Consider the following 17,092-nt stretch of genomic DNA (forward strand, 5'->3'; position numbering starts at 1 on the left):
AGGGAGCCGGGTACCCGGCGCAGATGGGCAGCCCCTGCGAGAAACGCATCGGCATCAGCAATCCCGAAAAGCTCTTCTCCTATGCGAAGCGGCTGGTGGGGAGCAATGGTCAAGGGGAGCTCGTGCAGGGCGCGCGCGGGCACCCACGCCGGTCCCTGGGGGAGAAGCCTTTGCTTCGAGACGGGGCACGGGTGGGCAGGGGGGTCTGGGGGTGGGCAGGCTGCGGGGCCCAGCCTGCGGCGCGCTCACGGCTCCCGTTTGTTGCAGGTTCCTCGTCCCCGGCTCGTCCCGGCACGCCGCTGGCCGCCTGCGGTACCCCACCACCGCCGCCGCCCCGGCCCCCCTCCCGGCCCAAGCTGCCCCCCGGCAAGCCCGCCGTCGCCGACGTGGTACGTTCGCGGCTGCGAGCGGGATGCGGGCGCTTGCCGGGGGGGGCGGCGGGTCTGCGTTTGCAGGCCGGTGAGACCGATTAATGGAGCGGAGCAAGTGATTTAAGAGCAAGTAACCAGCGGGCGCTGGCTGGGCTGGTTAGAGTTTTCTATAATTTGTTCACCCAGACAAATTAGGCGTGGAAAAATGGCTGTGAACGCCTCCTGCTCTGCCTGCCGGCGATGCCGACCACGGGCGAGCGGGGATTCGCGGTTACGGTAAAGGCAGAAAATGGGTGTGAAAAGGGAGCGTGCCCGTGGGAAGGGTCCGGCCGTGCCCGGGCACCCAGGGGTGAAACGGTGTGGGTCTGGCTGTCCCGGAAGGGTGTCTGGCTGGGGCGCGGGGGGGGTGCCCACCACCGTACCGCACCGGCTGGGCTGCCGGGTTCTGCCCCGCCACCCTGGGCTGCTTCAGGTAAGTTGTAGAGAATTTTTGGATTGATGTTACGGATATAAAATTATCCCCAAAGGATCCATAAGGACCCAACGAGCTGCTCTCGAGTGAGCTGGCGCGTGGCGGGCACCGCTCCCTTCCCAATACCGGGTGTATTAAACCCATCCCGTGGCCCCTGGAGCTCCCGTCCTCGGTGCGGATGGGGATTTCAAACGCCCAGACCCACAAGATGGTGGGAATCGTCTGCTATTTTTCTGGGTCCAGACTAAAATGCTATTGGCACTAAAAGAACTAAAGTTGTTCAGTTTTGCACTACTGCAGCGGGGCTGCCCCGGGACGCCAGCGGAGCCGGCTGGCCTGGAGGTACAGAGGGTTACGGCCTCAGGCAAAAGCTTCTGTTTGTTTGATGCAAATGTCGCTGTGCGTATTTTCTTTAACCTGTTGTTATTTTATGTTTTTCTACAGTCCAGGCCTTTTAGCCCTCCTATTCACTCATCCAGCCCTCCTCCGATAGCACCTTTAGCCCGTGCTGAAAGTACTTCTTCCATATCTTCCACCAATTCCCTGAGTGCAGCCACCACTCCCACCGTTGGTAAAAACATACAGCACTGCTGTTCTTTCACCTTTCCTACCTCTGAACGTCCTTAAAAGATTCCTGAAACCTTTTCATTTGCTAGATTGTTCTTCGGGTTCACATTCATTAGTTTTTATCAGGTTTTTAAATGCAAAAAGGGATTTGAGGGGGGTGTGATGGATCATGAATGTGATGCTGCTAGGGAAGCTTTCTTTGCGGCAGCTCCAAATGTTGTGAAAAATTAATGTTGCGGGAAGGTAGAGGTTATCACCAAGTGAAATATAATATAAAATGTGCTTGTGGTCTGTAAATTTGGTCCAAATAAGCTTTTTTTGCAGGGGATGCTTGTACCTGGCGGGGAGGGGGGCTGGAAGCCAGACCTTGGGATCCAGGAGACAACTCATATTAAATCTCTTTGAATGCTTAAATTCATACTTCCCCTTAAAGTGGTAGTGGGAAACGGGGTCTTGGAAAAGGCTCTTCCAAACCGTTAGCTTGACACGTCCTAGACCAGAACAAAGTTGCTGCGGTTTTCTTTTGGAGGAATGTCCTGAAAAACATGGGTTTTGCCAAACCCCCCAGGTGCCTCCGGGGCCTGAGACATGAAATGCAAATAAAGTCTGGCTGGCAGCTCCCAGGCTCCATGCGCTGGGTCCCCCCGTGCCTCCCTCCTCCGTCCCCTCCGTCCCCTCCATCCCCTCCGTCCTCTCCGTCCCGGCTGCCGGCGCACCCTCCTCCACCATCCCTGCCATCCCACCCGGCTGCCAGCCCCACCGCCCCTTGCTTCCCACAGCTCCATCTTCTCCCAGGAACGCCTTCCTCCTTTTTTCTTCTCTTTCCGTGGTTTTTTTTGTGATGAGCACGCCTGGTTTGCGCGGCGGGGAAGGAGCTTTGCAGGCCGTCGCCGGCGTAGGCTGGCAGATGGGTTCTGCGGAGGGAGGTGAAACCCCAACCCTCCGAAAAACCAAACCTGGCTGGTGTCCGTGTGTGCTCAGCCACGGTCCTGGCTGCAGCGTTTCCCACCGGCTATCACCTTAGGAGCCACGGGGAGCGGCAGCATCGCCACCCCAACGGCATCTTTGATGGGTGGAAGGCGATGGGATGGCCTGAGCCGTGCGGCGGGTGCCGTCCCCGTGGTGCCGGTGCCCACGCGTGCCCGCCCGAGCCCTCCCCGTAGGTTTGCTGGAGTCTCTGACCTGCGTCTCCATCCTGTTGTTTGCTTCACTCGCGAGGTGTCGTAGATGCTTGTACCTGTTCGCCGGCTGTCGGTCACCGTCACAGCATGCTGCTGGAAAAAAAAAAATGCATCTCAAGCGAAGGGCCAGCCAGCCCCGAGCATCCCCGGTGTGTTGGCTGTTGGTCCTGTCTGTGCCCGCTCTCCTGCAGCTTTGGCAGCAAGTTGCCGTCGGTGGGGCTGGCGGTGGCCTCGGCCGGTGCCTGCGGGCACGGTGGCCGCGGGGCGCCTGGGGCTACAGTGGGAAACATGATTTTGGTGGAGGGGAGCAGCCAGGCTGAGGACAGGGATGGTCGTGGGGGCTTCAGGAGGCTGGGAGAAGTGGCTATGAAATGGGGGCTGCGTGCTGGCCCTGTAGGCTGAGCAGGCGATGGGTCCCTTAGGCTCTCGTTTTCAAATTTAATTTCTTTTCTCTCTAACACATATATTTTTGTGAACAAAAATTGCTGCTGGATGTTTTTAATGACCTACCCGCCCCGAGCAGCAGGGGCTGACGTGGCTGCGGGGGGCGAGAAGCCGTGCCCACCGGCCCCAGCGGCTCCCACCCCCTCCATGGGGGCTTTCCTTGAAAGAGAGCCGAAATCAGGGCTCTCGGGTCACCCCTCGGCAGGCGGACACTGAACGGGGCAGCCAGGAGGAGCACCCCCAGATTGCAGGTTTGCCACTTCCAGCTCCACGCAAACCAAGCAGCTGGTGCCACGTTGCCAGGATTTGGCCTGGAAAAAGCCGGACGGGGGGCAGGCAGGGGCAGGCAGGGTTTGGGAGCTGCTCTGGGAAAGCCCAAGCATCTCCCTGTTGTCCCCACCAAGGCGGCCAGGGGCGAGGGTAGGCACTGGCGCTGGGCGAGCATCCAGGCAGCGTTCACCTTGCTGCACCGGGCTGCAAAAGCACTTCTGATTCCTGGGTTTGTCATGCAGAAAGAGGAAAAGATAAGGTGAAAGGTGTGCAGGGCAGAGGAGGGACCAGGAGCAGGGCTGCGTGGGCAGGGACGGGCAGGTCTGGGGGCACGGCAGCGAGTCGGGGATCACTGGGGGTCCCGTGGGACCGGCACGGGGCTGGGACATCCCTGACCTGGCTGGGGCTGCCCACAGCCCTCGGCTTGCCGCCGGGTCCGTCTCCACCACGCTCTCCGTCTCTTGTTTCCTGTGGCAAAGTCCGACGGAGTTTGTCCAAGAGCATGTGGAAGAGTTATTTCATTTATTTGTCCTCTGTGCTGTTCTGGTTTGCTTTCGTTGTGGTTGCATGTGCAGTCTGAATAATTTATTGCAAAGAAAGAAGCTGTTATTTCTATGTCAGCGCCCCTCCCGTTATTTTTCTCGTTAAAATCCTTCTCTGTCTTTTTTCGTTGATACAGTGTGCTGCTTGATTTCATTTGGGATTCGTTTTTTCATTCTTTTTTTTTTTTTTTTCCCTTTCCTTTCCTTTGCGTTTCTTCTGCTTATGTTATCAGAAGATGATGCTTTTATTGACAAACTGCCCGCGTTTGAAAGGCGCTGTGAAATGCCTGCAGGTACTGTACTAGCAGGGAGCTTTCGAGACATCTGGCTTCGGAGCGGGCGGCTGCGGGCGCCCCGAGTGCCCGAGCCCTGGCACCCACCGCTCGCAGCACCTTGCATGACAGTTTCTCAGTGACAAGAAGGACGGCGAGGTGAAAGGCTGTCACCTCCTGAATTCAAAAGGGTTAATTTAACAGCTCAAGAAGCCGTTTTTTTTCCCCCTACCCCCAGTTATTTCAACAGTAGCTGGTGTCTGACGTGGCTTTTGAGGCGGCGTGAGCGCAGGGAGCTGGTGGTTGCAATGGGAAAGGAAAAGTTCCAGCTAGGCATCTCCTGCTCTGTGTGTGTGTGTGTCTGTTTATCTGCAAGTTTTATGTCCTGAAATGCACCAGAAAATACCTACGTTTCACTGTCACTTCTTTCGCGCACCGGTGTGGCATGCGGTTGCAGCATCTCGCCGGGGAAACGCTCGCTGCTGCTGTTGTAGCACGGCAGAGACATCGCCGGAGGTGAAGAGGATAAGGCATGTTTGCCAAAATCAGCGCAGTTAGAATATGCTAACGGAGCGCATGAGCCGAGAAGCCTCTTCTACTCTAGACAAAAAAAAGAGAAAACCTCCCCCCCTAATCCTTCCCAAGCAGGCAAAAATACTCTTCCATCTGGGCTTCCATAGCTTTGCTTTCTGCTTTCTGTTTCCTAAGCCAAAACCAGAGTTTAAAAGCCCCCCCTTTCCTTGCACGTGAACGGCTTGCAGCGCCTCGTCCCCTCCCCGTAGCGAGATAAATGACCTGCTCTGTGACTCACACTGTGTCCTTCTCTCTCCCTCTCCTTAACCTTTCCCATCCCGCTTCAACTCCTGGCCATACAGAGAATGAACAGCCTTCCCTCGTTTGGTTTGACAGAGGAAAGTTTTATTTGACTTTCGAAGGTAAGTAGTGCATAGCATACCCGGTAACGACTTGCTCCCCTTGCTCTTGCTCTCTGACTCCCGGGGTTTCCTTCAAAGGCTCCAGTCCGGCTTTCCATGCGAAATGCTATGGCTACTTAGATGACATCGCAAGTTCGACCAGAATAATTTTGATTTGATTTGTGCCATTTATCCTGATGATCTGTTTCCCTGTTTGTTTATTAAAAAAAAAACAACCCCAAACAAACCAAAACCCAAAAGAATATTCTCGTACCGAGACTGCGGTGAAAACCAGAGAGCGAAACCGCTTGCACTGCCGAGGAACTTGACTCTGTCAACCAGGGCTTCTTTCTACTCTCCCTCGCAAGCTGCTCGTTACCCTGAGCGGGCTGTGGCACAGTGCAGTTAATTAAAAACCAAAGGGCGACAGGTTCTCTGCCAAGCTGGGGTCCCCTCCCCACCTCCCATCAGATTTTTCCACGGCGAGGGGTCGGGAGCGTGCCGGCACCGCCAGCAAGCATAGCCAAAATGCCACCAGGTTGTGCTGCCAGGGCGGCTGGTCCGAGGCGTTGTGGGTTTGGGGGTCCCTCGTTGATGAGAAGGCACGTTGGGGAGGATGCAGGGGGAGAAGAGCTTGTTTTGGGGCGGATGGCAGCTTCTCTGAGCATCACCACGTCTCGGAGAGGGCAGAGGCACGGGTGCCTGGGCGGCCAGCTCTGCTCCGAGAGCCCCGAGGCTTTGGAGGAAGCCTCATCTCACAGACACGGTGCCAACGTTTTTCTTTAAAAGCAAAGCAAAGCGGGGAGGTTTGCTAGCAGCAGGAATCGGTGCTTTAAAACCCGAAGGAAGCGCTTTGAAGCTGTTGTGGTGCTTGCAGGCAGAGCTGGGCTGGGGCTAGCCGGGGGATGCTGCCGGCACGGGGCATGCCGGAGCACTGTTCCCGTGGGTCTCGCTCTCTGTGAAGCGTGTGATCCGTGTCCCCTCCAGCAAACAGCCGAGTGGCCCGGGATTGCGCTGCCTGGCCGCTGAGCACGGGGAGGGTGTTGGTGTTTATGGAGCAAACCCCATTTTGGTGAGCGTGATGCCGTAGCAGCAGCAGCAGCAGCAGCAGCAGAAGGCAGGGATGGAGGTGGTGGGGACCAGGGGTGTTGGTTTCTTCTTTCCTGCCTGCTTGCCTCTGAATCGGCCACAGCTGCCGGGCCCCGAGGTCCCCACGCCGACGGCAGCCCCCGGCTTAGACCTGGGAGGGGGCCGGGGAGGAACGGCTTCCTCCCGATCCTCACTGCAGTTTTGCTGTTTCCAGCAAAAAATCCTTCCTGGGTTTCATTTCCCAAGTGCCAACCGCCTGCCCGGAGCTTCGGGAAGAGCTGAGCACGGCAGGGCAGGGGCTGGTGAGGGCTGTGCCGGCCGATGGCTGGGTCGAAGCAGCCGCCGCCGAGCGTTATCCCTCAGGATGTGTACCCCGGCACTGCGCATCCCTACCGACACCCCCTGCTCTGTGTTTCCTCCTCTCCCTCGCTCGGTCTAGCACCAGCACTGCGAGCACGTCTAGCGTTTGGGGGTTTTCTTGTGGTTTTGTGTATTAATGGTTTTGAATGGTATATTTGAATTCCTGTGCTTTGTTCTGACAGCGTGAATGGTCTGGAGCAGGGGAGCGGGTTTGTCCAGGGCATGCCGGCCGGCCGGCACAGCAGCAGGGCTGCAAGAGCATGGCACTGCCTCCAAGCTCATCTCATGTCCCGGGAAGGAGCTATCTCACTTCCACACACTGGATTTCCTGATCTATCCCTAAATCTTTGACTCCAACTTTAAAAAAAAAAAAAAAAAGCTAAACTTCAGTGCTCATCTCCAGGGAGGTGAAAGGAGATCTGCTGAGTTTGGCATCTGTCACTCAGGGCATGAAATGCCAGAAAAGAAATTATCTTTTGTTTCTGGGTTTGGGGTTTTTTTGTGCTAAGATCCATGTATTTGCAGAACGTGGGGTAGTTTGTTCGTGTGCGAAAAGACGCAATGCAGCTTTGGTGATGCTCTCCCGGATACACGGGCAGAGCTGTGTACCAGGATCACTGGTGCTCAGCTCTCCTTACTCCACATCTGTATCTTCCACCTTTGTGTAGGGAAAAGTAAGGCAAATGAACCTGGTGCGCTGCTTATGGCTGGATCCAGAGCTCCATAAAGTGGATTTTTTTTTTTTTTCTCCAGTATTATCAGGTTACTTTGCCAAAATGAAGTTTCTAAAAATGACTTCTGAAGCAGTCTCTGAGAAGCCAGATTTTTGGTGGAGGCGTGCCACAGTAACTAGACTTGTCTCTCAAGTTTCTGGAGAAGAATTCTAGGCCTTAAAATAGATTCTACTTTTCTTTTTACATTAAAGTTTTTATTTAAAAAATTGTTTAGTCTCTGAAGCCATTAAGAGAAGAATATATAGGTTCATGAGGGAAGAGTGGAGGGAACCAAGAACCCTGAATGCCAATTACATCCACAGGATTTTTATTCAAAGTCCGATTAGAAATGTGGAGGATGTTTTGTTGCTGTTCAGATGAACTCAGATTTTCAAAGGCCAGCTGAGCCTGGTAACAGAGATATGTGAGACGAGCCGGTTTATTCTTGCACATATGATTTTTCATTCTGGAGAATGAAGAAATCTCATATATGCACAGAGAAACGGTGGAAGAAATGACAGACTGAAAATCAGGGAAAGGGCACGTTGGTATGAGAGACGCCTACCCCTCGTTCGATGCTCCAGTGCAGGCTCTAGGCTAAACCCGGCTGCAGCCGGAGCCTGTATGTTTGAGAGGTGGGGTTTTTTTCTCTCCCAAAGAATAATGATTATATTGCCAAGGATCGCGGGCTTTGCTGCTGCTGGATGGCTAAAGACCTTCCTCTCGCCTTCCCTGCCGAGATAAGCCTGATGTTCCTCTGCTGGGTGATACCTCCAGTTTTCACCCCTCTATAGCCAGTCTGCATTGATGTTTTTGAATCTCATCTGTATTTCTGGGTGGATGTGACGAGAATATCCCACCGCGTTCGGCTGGATTTGACGCGCTGGGGGGGTCGTTGCTGTGGGTGTGGGGAGCAAGGATGTGCTCTGTGCTCTCTGATAACCCACCAGTGGTGTCTATGGAAAGAATTTATTAAAAAATGTTACCCTACCAGTCCGCGGTGCTGCCCCGTGGCCCTGCATGTCCCCTCTGCCACAGAGCCAGGCATTGCAGCGTGGCTGCGATAATCGGTGGTTTTGGGGAGCTGCCGGTGCCTTCACGCACGGTTGGCACTGACATGAAGTGTCTGCTTTTTAACGGGACGTTTGCTGAGTCCCTGATTGACGCATAGCTTGGGGCTGTGGCCTCAGAAGCGGAAGGCTCGGGGAGCCGCAGCACACAGGCTGCCTCCCTGGGGTCATTAGGATAATTAATGTGTGTGTGGCGAGGGGTCTGTCGTGTGGGGGTGAGATGGGTCTGTCGTGTGGGGGTGAGATGGGTCTGTCGTGTCTGGGTGAGATGCTCGGTCTGTCCGTCCCATGTGCTGGGCCAGCCGGATGCGCTGCGCTTACTGAGCATCATTATTCCGGGCTGTGGCTGAAATCATTTATTCCCCTGGGTCTCTTAAGAGAAGGAGACGCGTGGCTACATTAATTTTTTACACCCTTTTAGGCTACATTAGACATTTGAAAGGAAAATCCCAGCACCGGAGAGGCTCCTCTGTGCCTCTAGGAGAGAGCAACTTTGGTTTTATACATTAACGCACTGCCTGCACAGATGCATTTGTAAGGCGCGAGGAATCCTCCTCGTCTGCGGATGCCATGTTTTTTCACAATTAATATATCAAAACTCAAAGCGTGATTTAAGTGACAGAAGTGCTTTCCCCAGGAGACGTTACGAATCCTGATTTCCTGCCCCCAAACTCTATTATTTACTCGCACAAAATTTGCAGCAGCAAGCCAGGACCTTACTGTACGTCACACAAAACCCACGGCAGGTTGCTTAGATGCGAGGCAAAAAGCAATGGGCAACGTGGCAGCGGTGGGAAGCAGCAGATAAAGAAGGGAGGGGATTACTTTTGAAGATAATGCAAGCAGAAAAGCAGGAGCTCACCAGAAACACGCTGCATTTCGCTCAGTCGCTTTGCTTTTCCCTCGCCCCACTGCCTGCGGAGGTGCTGCCCTTCCCCAGGCTGGCATTTAATCTTGTACGGCTTCGGCTGAAGCTTGGCACACGCTTGCATGCTCCAAACAAAACCCTGGGCTGAATTAATAGCCCGTTTCACCTGCCTGATTTGGACCCTGTAAGCGAAGGTAACAGAGTAACGGGGTGTCGGGGTCCCCGGGTAAGCTGCCCCTCCAGAGACCTTTGCCATTCCTTTTTAGCTGGTTTGGGGCAAAATAATCCTTGTGCTTAACCTAATGTGCAGACTATGACATAAAAAAAAAAGGTTCCAAAACAGTGCGTTGCAGATAAATAGATAAGGCTGAACTGGCAGTGCCAGGGCAGGGGTGGTGGCCTCTCGAGGACTTTTTTGGGTGCCCAAGGGATCAGCGCCTTGTACATCGGGTGGGCGACCAGACACTAACGCTGGGCTGATCTTTCGGCACTTTCCCCAGGGGAGATGCAAGAGCTTTGCAGTGCCAACAGCCCCAGCTCGCTCTCCTCTTGGTGGCGGGGGCAGGGAGCAGGACATTGCCCCCCACGCCAGGTTTCCAGCACGCCGGGGGCTTCTGGCGTACACTTGCAGTGATGCTTTCATCCTCAAATGTTTTTCGGAGACAGGCATTCCTGGCCAGCAAAGGGAAACCTGCGTGTGATCATGCAGGGCTGAATTATTTTAGAGCCTGGCTAGCGTCCACGGACGCACAGCATGACCGAAGCAAACTTTTCCTCTTTTTTTTTAATCATCTAAACAAACCGCGGATTGATTGCTCTAGCTTTTGCACCCAGAGTCCCACGTTCTCCTCCGTAGTTCCAGATTGCTGATGATTCGCAGGTTTGCCGTAGCGTACCGTGGGCTTTGCGGGGTGAGCAGCCGTGCGGGGGGGTTGCCAGGCGCACCGGGCAGGAGAGGGGAGCGTGCCAGGGATCGCAGGGGTCCCCGCAGGTTGGGGTTCCCACAGGCAGGAGTTGGGGTGGGGGGGAGACTGGCCGACATCCCGCTTTCCCACGGGCAGCCTGAGCTCTCTGGCCGAGGGACAACGAAATTCCCCAGCCCCTCTTGCAGGGGGCCCAGAAACCTACTGCAAAAACTGTCATGCAAAGCCTGCCGTGTGGCAGCCCCTCCGGAGCCGTGCCGGGGGGGTGCCGCTGCCCCGCATGCTGCTCGTGGCTGGGGCTCCTCCGTTATTTTCTTTGCTTGCTTTTGCGGGGGTGGCTGGGTGGGGAATATTAAAATTTTAAAATGTTCTTAAAGCCTCATCCAAAGCCTGGGGGACTTTTTCGTAATATTTGCCCATAAAGTTAGGCTGGGGCTGTTGGTGAGCACCCCCTTGCCCCGGCCCAGGGGGGGAGCGGTGCCCTTTCTCTCTGCACGTAAGAAGTGGAGGTGTTTGCTCTGTTGCAGGCTCGTCGCGGGGACCCAGCCCGCTCACCATGGGGGCACAGGACACCCTGCCCGTCGCCGCCGCCTTCACGGAAACCGTCAACGCGTACTTCAAAGGGGCCGACCCGAACAAGTAGGTGCCGACCGACGGGGTCTGGGTGTTGATACGGGGGGGTCCTGGAGTCGGGACAGGCTTGGGATGCTGTCGAGGCTTTGGTGAGCATCTCAAGGGACGGGGAGGGAGGAAAGAAGGTGCTCTGGGCTCGGCATGTGCGTGCTGGGGTGTCCATGCACTGCACCAGGCGGGGGGTCCAGGGTCAGGATGCTTCTGGGGCGTCCCCATGAGCATCGGTCCCCATCCCTAGCAGGCTGCCAGCCTTTGCTGCTATTTCAGCTCGCTCTGGTTTAGGACTACGAGAGGCTCATTCCCCTGGCGTGGCGGGTGGGAAGCGGGGGGGTGTCACCGCACCGTCCCTGGTGCGAACCCTCCCCTCCTGCTGTGTTTTGAGCCCCATTTCCTCCCCCCTCGGTCTCTGTGTTCGGCGCTGCAGGTGCATCGTGAAGATCACGGGGGAGATGGTGCTGTCGTTTCCAGCGGGTATCACCCGACACTTTGCCAACAACCCCGCTCCGGCGGTGCTCACCTTCCGCGTGCTGAACTACAACAGGCTGGAGCACGTCCTGCCAAACCCCCAGCTCCTCTGCTGGTAAGCCCCCGCCTCGCCAGCATCCCAAAGGAAGGCGGGTTTCCAGAAAAGTAGGGTGCTTTGCAAAAACACATGGCCCAAAGTATCTTCCTTGGAAGATTTGGGGAAGGAAACTCTCAAGCCTGTAAATATTTGCCAGAGTACTCCCTCTGAGAGCAGCCCCTTTGCCAGGCAGAAGAGCGTCAGCAGAGACGAGCAAGCGCTTTGATGCATGTTTTTGTGCCTCGCTCTGCTCATTAGACCTCCTGTTTGCAAAATGAGATGACCTACAGGTTGCATCTGCTGTGCCTCCCCGGAGGTATCTGAGGACAAGCCAGAGATGCGCGGGAGGGAGGCAATATTTCTCTAAATGCGGGATTAAATGCGGTCCCAGCTGGCGGCCGGCGCTGCTGCCCTGCATGCTTTGTAGAGAAGCTTGCTTCCGCCGAGGCGGCTTACGCGAAGGGTTAATTCTCCCTCTGTGCAGTGACAACACGCAGAGTGACGCCAACACAAAGGAGTTCTGGGTCAACATGCCAAATCTGATGACTCACCTAAAGAAGGTATCGGAACAGAAACCGCAAGCCACCTATTACAATGTGGATATGCTCAAATACCAGGTAGGGGTTTTTTTGTAAGATAAAACCGTGCCAAAAATGTGTGCTTAACTTGTAGACGTAAAAGATGGTATTTCCCTAGCGCAGAGTGGAGATAACGTGAGTTGAGGGCATGCTGTCCCGCTAGTCCCTTCTGTATGTCACTAGATTGCCTGATTTTGAGCCCAGTACAAACTTTCTATGAGAATACAAGGTATTGTCTCCTCTGAAACCAAATGCAATTACCGCGTCTGTAAAATGGGATTTCTCCCTTCACCCCTATGGAAACTAAATGTTTTTTCTGTCATTTTGGAAGGTATCTGCCCAGGGTATTCAGTCTACTCCATTAAACCTTGCAGTGAGCTGGCGGTGTGACCCTGCAAGCACTGACCTCCGCATTGACTACAAATACAATACAGAGGCAATGACCACACCGGTAGCTCTAAACAACGTCCAGTTCCTCGTCCCCGTCGACGGAGGAGTAACCAAACTTCAAGCTGTGCTTCCTCCTGCTGTCTGGTAGGAATTGCTCACCTGACAAAGAGCTCGTTCGCTGTCTCTGCCACGTCCCTGCCTAAAATAGCCGTCCTGCCTGCTGGCTGCAGGAGCGGGATCGCCCTCGGGAGGTGTCTGCGGGCGGGAGCTGCAGGCACGCTGGGGACCCAAACCTGTTCTTGCAGGAAGCAATGTGCAACCCCACTCTGATTTTTTTTTTTTTTTTCCCTTGCCATTCCCACAAGCAAGCGGGTCAGAGCTGAACGCATGCGTGCAGGCAGCAGAATAATAACCCTTATTTCGTGTTTTGGCTACTTTTATCCGGGGCTCTGAGGGATGCACGGCTGTCGCTGCCGTAGGCACGGGCATGCAGGTTTGCAGCGGGGAAGCAGGGCACGGCACGGCCCCGCTGCCTCTCGCCCATCGCTCACCTGCGACAGTGCAATGCAAGAGCGGCGTTTTCCTGCTCAGGTCAAACCCAAAGCCAAGCTCCCAGAATTGCAGCTCTGGAGAGCGGCACTGGAGCTGCTCCCCCAGCCCACACGGCCTTTAGCAAAATTCAGATGTCTCCTTCATAACTTCTCGTTTCCTACAGAAATGCTCTGCTTCATGTGTTTTTAGGAATGCCGAACAGCAAAGGATATTGTGGAAGATCCCTGATATCTCTCAGAAGTCAGAAAACGGAGGTAATCCTGCAAATGTGCACATTATTAACTCTGAATACTTAAATCAGACACTGACCCGTTTATCATGCCTGCACACAAGTCCAGACACACAGATTCCTGCTGGCGCTTGCTGGGGGAAGATGCTATTTAAAGCTAGGAGCAAAGAGCTTTGAAAAGCAGGGCTACGTGCCGTTTTGCCAACCGCTTTGGCGTCACAGAAGGGTATTAACACACCGGGTTTGGATGCGGTTGTTTGCCAAGTCCTTTGCTCCGTTGACCCTCTGCATTTGAAGGCTGAGGCCCCGCGTTGCATCCCCGTTGGGGGGACCGCAGCCTCCCGCGGGTTGCTTCTCCACGCGTCACCCACGCAGCTCAGCTGCTTCGTATCGCTGGCATGTCTGAACAGTAAAAATCTGCTGGGAGGATGAGGGGGTTTGCCTCCAGCCCCCCGCCCCGGGGGATGCTGCGGGGTCGGGTACAACCATGGGAGCGGGCTTCACTTGCAGCGCTTCAGGCATCTCATTGCCTTTGCTGGCAAATCTGGCCCTGGGATGCGCGGCGTGCCTCTCCGGGCTTGTAAGGGTCTCGTGCGGGACTTTTAAATCGCAGGTGTGGGCTCTCTCCTGGCCCGATTCCAGCTCTCGGAGGGGCCGAGCGCCCCGGCCCCCTTGGCCGTGCAGTTCACCAGCGAAGGGAGCACGCTGTCTAGCTGCGACATCGAGCTCGTCGGCGCCGGCTACCGCTTCTCCCTCATCAAGAAGAGGTTTGCGGCAGGTAGGTGCCTCGCCAGCGGCTCCTCGTTGCGATGGCAGTGTCCCTGACGGTCCCCTCCAGCTCTGCTGGCATGCCTGGGACTGCCCTCGCTGTGTATTTTGTTGACTGTTCAAACCCAGAGGTCCCACCACTGCCACGGCCGGTGGCAGAAGGGCAAAAGCTCTCTTGCATGAAATAAATCCTGCTGCCGCTTACGAAAGCCTTGAATTTCATGGGCTTTTTTCTGTTCGTGGGTCCTGCATGAAAGGCAAGGTCTGGGGACCTCCAGGAAGAGCTTTTGCCCCATTGCTGCAGAGAAAGACACGTAATTTTCTTAAAGACAAATATTTTTCCGTGTGCCGCTCGTGCGTGGCAGCAGCGCGGCCGTGGGTGTGGGGGCCGGTGGAGGCGGGCGGCCATCCCCTGGGAACCGGGGCTGCTCCCTCCCCGCAGCTGATTTGTGATCCCATTTCTAGGTAAATACTTGGCCGATAACTGACGGAAGCTTATGCAAGTCTATGGAAAATAATATGGAAAATACCCAAGGACTGCTGTGCGTGGAACGGGTTTTAATTACAGTTTAAGGAAAATGAACTAAATCCTGCACTCGGGACATTTCTGTTGGAAGTGTCGACAACTTTCAGCATTTTTTTCCTTGGAAAACACCGTCTTGACCAGTCCTACAGTATTTACTTCTAGATGTAACATTGTTAATGGTTTTAAAATGTAATTATTGTATTTGTAAATTGTACTCATTCCAGTAAGGCTGTATTTTGGCAGTTAGACACTTGAGTTTTAGCATTTTACCATTCATGAAATGGATGTAATTTAAACTGTGGTATATAAATTTAATAGTAGTACTGTTGAATGGCACAATGCTTACAGAGGTAGATTACATTTTGTCAATATATACGATTTAAATACAATACGGATAGCTGTTATGAAGGGGGTGCCTCATAAAAAGAGAGTTAAGTAGAACCGACACGCTGATTTACTTTTTCTTCAGTCCTTAGTATGTCTCACGGTGATGAATAAAAAGCTCTATCTTCAGGTTTAGCTGGTTTAACTCCAGAAAAATTTTGCTGTAAACGTGGAGGTTCCTAACACAGTCTCCTAGCAAAATGCAGAAAAAAAAGTCCCTTCTACAAAGAGTATTTACTTCAAATTTCCATTACAAGAAACCTCCGTGAACATGCCCATGTTCTCTTACAGCCGCAGATGAACCGTCAGGAGTCCCAGCAGTGCGTGCATAGGCGACGAGCATTTCTCTTTGCCCCATGTCCTTACATTTTGCAGAGATGCAGATGAGGAAATAAGCAGGCAAAGAGGCTGGGTAGTAAATCTGAGCTTCCAGCACTGTCCGGAAATGTTATTGCTGTTTTTAAGGATGCGTTTTCGGAGCAGTCTCCAGATTTTCGGTCGCAATTCTACGTTCCTTTGCTTGCTTTTTCTGGTTTTTTTTCCCCATTTTTGAAAGCCCCATGGGTTCAGAAAATGCTTTAAAGACGTGCAGCCCTCCCCCCGCCCATGCCTTTCCATTTTACCACTTAGGCAGGAAAGCATATATGTACAAACACTGGAAAACAAATGCAGCCCAAGCCTGACCCTTGGTGGGACACCCAGCATCAGCTGGGGATGGGGACGGGGGAGCAGGAGCAAGGTGGGGGGCTGCCGAAAGCCTGGGGGGCAGGAGCCCGCCTCGCTGGCATCAGGAGCAGCTATCTCGTGGAGATGGGAAAACATAGAGAAGTGCTAAACTGGAAGGTGCGGGGGAAAAATTGTCCCTCTGTGTTTTCCCCGAGCTGACACAGGCTCGGAGCCGGGCTCCTGCACTGCGTTTGATTTCTAGTTGACGTTAGTCTCAGCCTACTGCTGGCAACACGGTGACAGCGTTCATGGCATTAATGGCGCGGCATCTGCCAAGACGGAGAGCTTGTTTTAATGGGAGAATTTGGCGAGAGGGGGAAAAAAGAAGGGATCTTTTCGAAATTAAATGCAGTTGCTGTTCAGATGCACAGAGAAGCATAGCAGCATCCGCTGAATGGGGTGCTGGGGACATCAGAAATGTGTAAGATAACAAACAGTGCTAATTTTACAGTCACAAATGTTGCCAGGATTAGGCTTGTGCATTTGCGTTGGAAAACTTAGACTGTGCATGTTGGGAAGTGCTTGCTCACAGAGCAGTTTGGAGTGACGTAAGAAAACAGAAATCTTAAAAGAAAATAAGAAAATCTGGAGATATTTCAGTTCTGAGATGACTCCCAGGCTGAGATATGTATGATAGGGTGGTTGAGTTGTGTGCATGCTGCAAAAAGGTATCAATACAGAAGATAAAGCACAATTCAGTTATGCGACTTCATACATCTTTGCAGTTTTTGAAAGTACACTTGCCAGTACTCCTGGATGGAGTGTTCAACTCGGTTAATAATTTTTCCCCTGAAATGGAAATATGTATAAACTGTGTAACCTACCCCTTCCTGACCTAGGAATATAGGGCAAAATCTAAGAATCAGTTTTTGCATAATTGGTTCATGCTGTGTACAATTGTTATAAACTCATGCTTCCAAAAGAGCTCTATGTCATAGTCCTGAAAATAAGGATTTTATAATGTAAATATTACCAGAACATAGATATTTTACTTTATATTTCATTTGAGAGACAAGGTGTTTACATTAGCATTGGGTTTTTAAATGCTTTTTAAACAAAAAAAAACCCATAACCCAAAGCTCCCAAGCCTGTCCCACTTGTGCTGCCCCACAAAACAGAGGTCATTCATACTTGGTGGGTGCGTGGCAGTGCTGGGATGCAGCCCCCGTGGCCCGGGTAGAGAGATGAGAAAGTCCTGCACCCTTTCTGGGGCGAATTGGCTGGCAGACCCGAGTTGGGGTGCCGGCACGCTTGCGGCCCCACGGGGACATGCCCCCCCCCCCTCCAGCCACCGGCAGGTGACACAAAACAGCTATTCCCAGCCCGCGACACTGGGACCAAAATCAGCGGTTTGGGACAGGTTTTTTGCATACTGCTTTTGCCAATTTTTCGCATAGTATTTCGGTTCACTAGGCGTTTGTTTGCTCGGGAGCGTTGAACTGGATGTCTCTGGTTTCCTTCCCAGCACGATGGCCCTTCTAGACTCCTTTGCAAGGAGATGCCAGTCCACCTTGATGGTTTAGTTTTCCTGCCCTGTTTGATGTCTGAGCAGACAGGAAGAGTGGCAGAGTGCCCCGGGGATGCTTATTTTGTCGGGTGTTTGTCTTCCCGCGTGCCGTACGAGCATGGCACCCCAGCATTACCCGGCATGGGGAGGGGGAACAGACCAGTTGCATTTCTAAGTCTGA

The 17,092-nt window shown here is 53.6% G+C and overlaps 1 protein-coding gene across 1 annotated transcript in view; it reads left to right on the forward strand.

Annotated features, from left to right (window-relative positions):
• The window catches only part of SGIP1 (SH3GL interacting endocytic adaptor 1), a 57,171-nt gene extending 42,660 nt beyond the window's left edge, over window positions 1-14,511 (forward strand). The window contains exons 16-26 of the mRNA XM_050900650.1: window positions 268-389; window positions 1,288-1,414; window positions 4,081-4,140; window positions 4,995-5,054; window positions 10,584-10,695; window positions 11,114-11,269; window positions 11,736-11,868; window positions 12,161-12,363; window positions 12,961-13,025; window positions 13,614-13,778; window positions 14,234-14,511. Of these exons, the coding sequence (XP_050756607.1) occupies window positions 268-389; window positions 1,288-1,414; window positions 4,081-4,140; window positions 4,995-5,054; window positions 10,584-10,695; window positions 11,114-11,269; window positions 11,736-11,868; window positions 12,161-12,363; window positions 12,961-13,025; window positions 13,614-13,778; window positions 14,234-14,256 (1,226 nt within the window). The 3' untranslated portion in view covers window positions 14,257-14,511. The remainder of the gene's footprint in view (window positions 1-267; window positions 390-1,287; window positions 1,415-4,080; window positions 4,141-4,994; window positions 5,055-10,583; window positions 10,696-11,113; window positions 11,270-11,735; window positions 11,869-12,160; window positions 12,364-12,960; window positions 13,026-13,613; window positions 13,779-14,233) is intronic.
• Window positions 14,512-17,092: the final 2,581 nt, after the last annotated feature.

The sequence above is a fragment of the Gymnogyps californianus genome, chromosome 8 (assembly GCF_018139145.2).
Source record: "Gymnogyps californianus isolate 813 chromosome 8, ASM1813914v2, whole genome shotgun sequence".
In the NCBI taxonomy this organism is placed as follows: Eukaryota; Metazoa; Chordata; class Aves; order Accipitriformes; family Cathartidae; genus Gymnogyps; species Gymnogyps californianus.